The sequence below is a fragment of the Sinocyclocheilus anshuiensis genome, unplaced genomic scaffold (genome assembly GCF_001515605.1).
Source record: "Sinocyclocheilus anshuiensis isolate Anshui unplaced genomic scaffold, SAMN03320099.WGS_v1.1 scaffold2067, whole genome shotgun sequence".
Taxonomy (NCBI): domain Eukaryota; kingdom Metazoa; phylum Chordata; class Actinopteri; order Cypriniformes; family Cyprinidae; genus Sinocyclocheilus; species Sinocyclocheilus anshuiensis.
Window position 1 is genome coordinate 37,216 of NW_015540844.1, and position 2,668 is coordinate 39,883.

Sequence of the window (2,668 nt, forward strand, 5' to 3'; positions counted from 1 at the left end):
TTATCAGCTGTTTGGACTCTCGTTCTGACGGCACCCATTCACTGCAGTGGATCCATTGGTGAGCAAGTGACAATGTTAAATTTCTCCAAACCTGTTCTGATGAACAAACAAACTCATCTACATCTTGGATAGTCTAAGCCTCAGACGTCACACCCACGGACCGTTGGCTAAACGTCTGATGCATATGGCCATCGGATTGGTTGAATTATACGGGATTTCCGGGAGACATGTGTGTCGCGTTCTTTAACGTTCCGCCTGGAAACAAAGATGCCGTGCTGCCAAACCCCCTCACGAAAGAAGAAAGCCGCCGTGTTTACAAGTGTGACGATGAGTGCTTCGAACTGTGATTGGTTGTTTGACATGTCGGTCAAACGGCCTCATGGGCGGGCCTTGGCCAATGAAAGCTGCCATCAATTTCAGACCTTCAGCCATCAGTCTGAAGGTCAGGCTACGCGAGACTACATCTTGAATGGCCTGAGGCTGAGTACATTTGCAGCAAATTTTAATTTTCGAGTGAACTATTCCTTTAAGTCTAATTTACATAGAAAGTTGTATTCGCTCTGAAAACAATGGCAACTTAAAATTTGTATTTATGTTTGTAATTTAAATGTGCACAGTGCAGTGCTTTACCAGCGCACATATCGCCTGCCAACGTTTTTGAAATATTGCGCCCTCAAGTGGCCAGACTGTTTCATGCATTTTCTTTCTGCGAGGGAACTACCTTATTAACAGATGATAATCAGGATTCCTCATTTCACTAAAAACCACACGCTAAAGAAAAGCAATACAAACGTCCACAACGAAACAAACAAACAGTCTGACATGATGTGCTGAACCTCCTGGAGCTATGAAGAACGACTTGCAGCAGAAAGCGATATTGCACTGAAATAGATGTCCTCTCTCCAGATTCACCGTCACTGACGCTTTTTTCCAGTAGTCCATATTGACAATAGCTGAATGAATGTCTGGAATTAGGATTCCATTTGAGATCCTCCAATAATGCTGAAAGGCCGGTTACACAATGACGATTGGACAGCAAAGGTGGAGGTCTTTCTGTTTGCTTCACAGAGGGAAAACAAGAAAGCCAGAAAAGGTGGAGTACTGCCATCCGCCTACCAGATTGCCCTTCTCCAGTTTCAGATAAACCTTGTCTTCTTTGTTGAGGTGCAGAAGGACTCCGTTGGTGGCGGCCTCACGTGTGACGTCTTTGTCACCGGCGAAGGCAGAGATGACTGGCTTTCCATTCAGCATTAAATTCACCTGGAAAACAGAGAGAATATCAAGTCAGAGATCTCAAGTCTACAAGTGTGACAGGACGTATTCTATGATTTCATATCATGGGCACATTTATGAAATGAAAAAAACAATTCTTGCATCTTTATTATTTGGTACAGTTTTTCATAAAACTTGACTTGAAGCCTGCATATAATTTATAATAACTTATATTGTCATAATAATTCTAATATCACTGTAAAATATTAACAATTTTAATAAACAACATTTATATTTTTACAGTGCTTTACAGTAACATTACATGTATTATCTTGTTAAACCTAATTTACAGAAAAATTAACAGCAATATTATAACTATGATTATAGTTATTTATGAAAGTATATAGTGGATTACAATATACGTCATAATGGATTTATTACCTTACATTTACAATGAAAATCTATATTCTATGTATCTGAATAAGTCTATCTATAATAATTAGAAAATTAATTAATAATATTATTCATATTAAAAATATACTGAATAAGACAATAATATATTATTGAATATTTACAGTGAAATGTTGGTAAAATTATGTTTTTAGGATAAATAGATTTTTTAAATGAATTTTTTATAAGTAAAAAGCAGGAATTACCATATAATTTATTGCAAAATTCTAAATTACAGTTTTAAAAGTACAATTTAATATTATGAGGAAACTGTTGCTTTTTAATCACTTTCAAAAATATGCATCTTGTTAAATATATTTAAATTCTAATTTATTAATCAAGAAAATATATGTATACGTTAATGGAAAAAGTGTTTTTGAAATGGTTTTTAATCAATTAAAGTAAGAGTTTCCTTAAATGAAAAAGCACTGAAAACAGTAGTATTAGAAGTTCCTGCATGACAAATAATTAATTTGATTATAATAATATAACATATTGCAATAATTCATGAGAATATACTGACTATAAAGCGTATTGTAAGACAGTGTATTGTAATGAATTGAGAACACATTTAAAATGCAATATTTATAAAGGCTTCAAATGTTACCCAGTTTCATATTTATCTAAATCTGTTCATTATGGAACTCAAATATGGTCTTAAAATGAAGCTGATTAAATATTTTCTTTGTGTGAGAGATATATGCAGTACTTACTTGGATAGTCTGGCTCTGGTACACTTTAATAACGTGGAAGTTAAAGCTGTAAATTCCTTTCCGGGGACAAAGAAAGACGGATTCCAGTGTGAAATAGTTTCCTATGTTGACAAGAACCTGCAAAAGTGTATTTCAGAGGTATCAGACCTGATTCAACACACAGTTACAATGAAACATCCTATCCAGACGGTACAGTTATTTGTTCTGTGAAATATGTATGCGTGTGATGCAAAAATCTCAAAGAAAGGCCTTGAAAGAAACATCAGTGTGAGATTACAAAAGGCAGCAGGAAT

General features: G+C 34.9%; 1 protein-coding gene across 1 annotated transcript in view; it reads right to left on the bottom strand.

Moving 5' to 3' along the window:
* Window positions 1-503: 503 nt before the first annotated feature.
* LOC107687591 (cerebellin-4-like) overlaps window positions 504-2,668 on the bottom strand; it is a 7,248-nt gene continuing 5,083 nt past the window's right edge. Inside the window, exons 2-3 of the mRNA XM_016484980.1 lie at window positions 2,376-2,492; window positions 504-1,260 (exon numbers count right to left, since the gene is read on the bottom strand). Coding sequence (XP_016340466.1) covers window positions 1,063-1,260; window positions 2,376-2,492 — 315 coding nt within the window. The 3' untranslated portion in view covers window positions 504-1,062. The remainder of the gene's footprint in view (window positions 1,261-2,375; window positions 2,493-2,668) is intronic.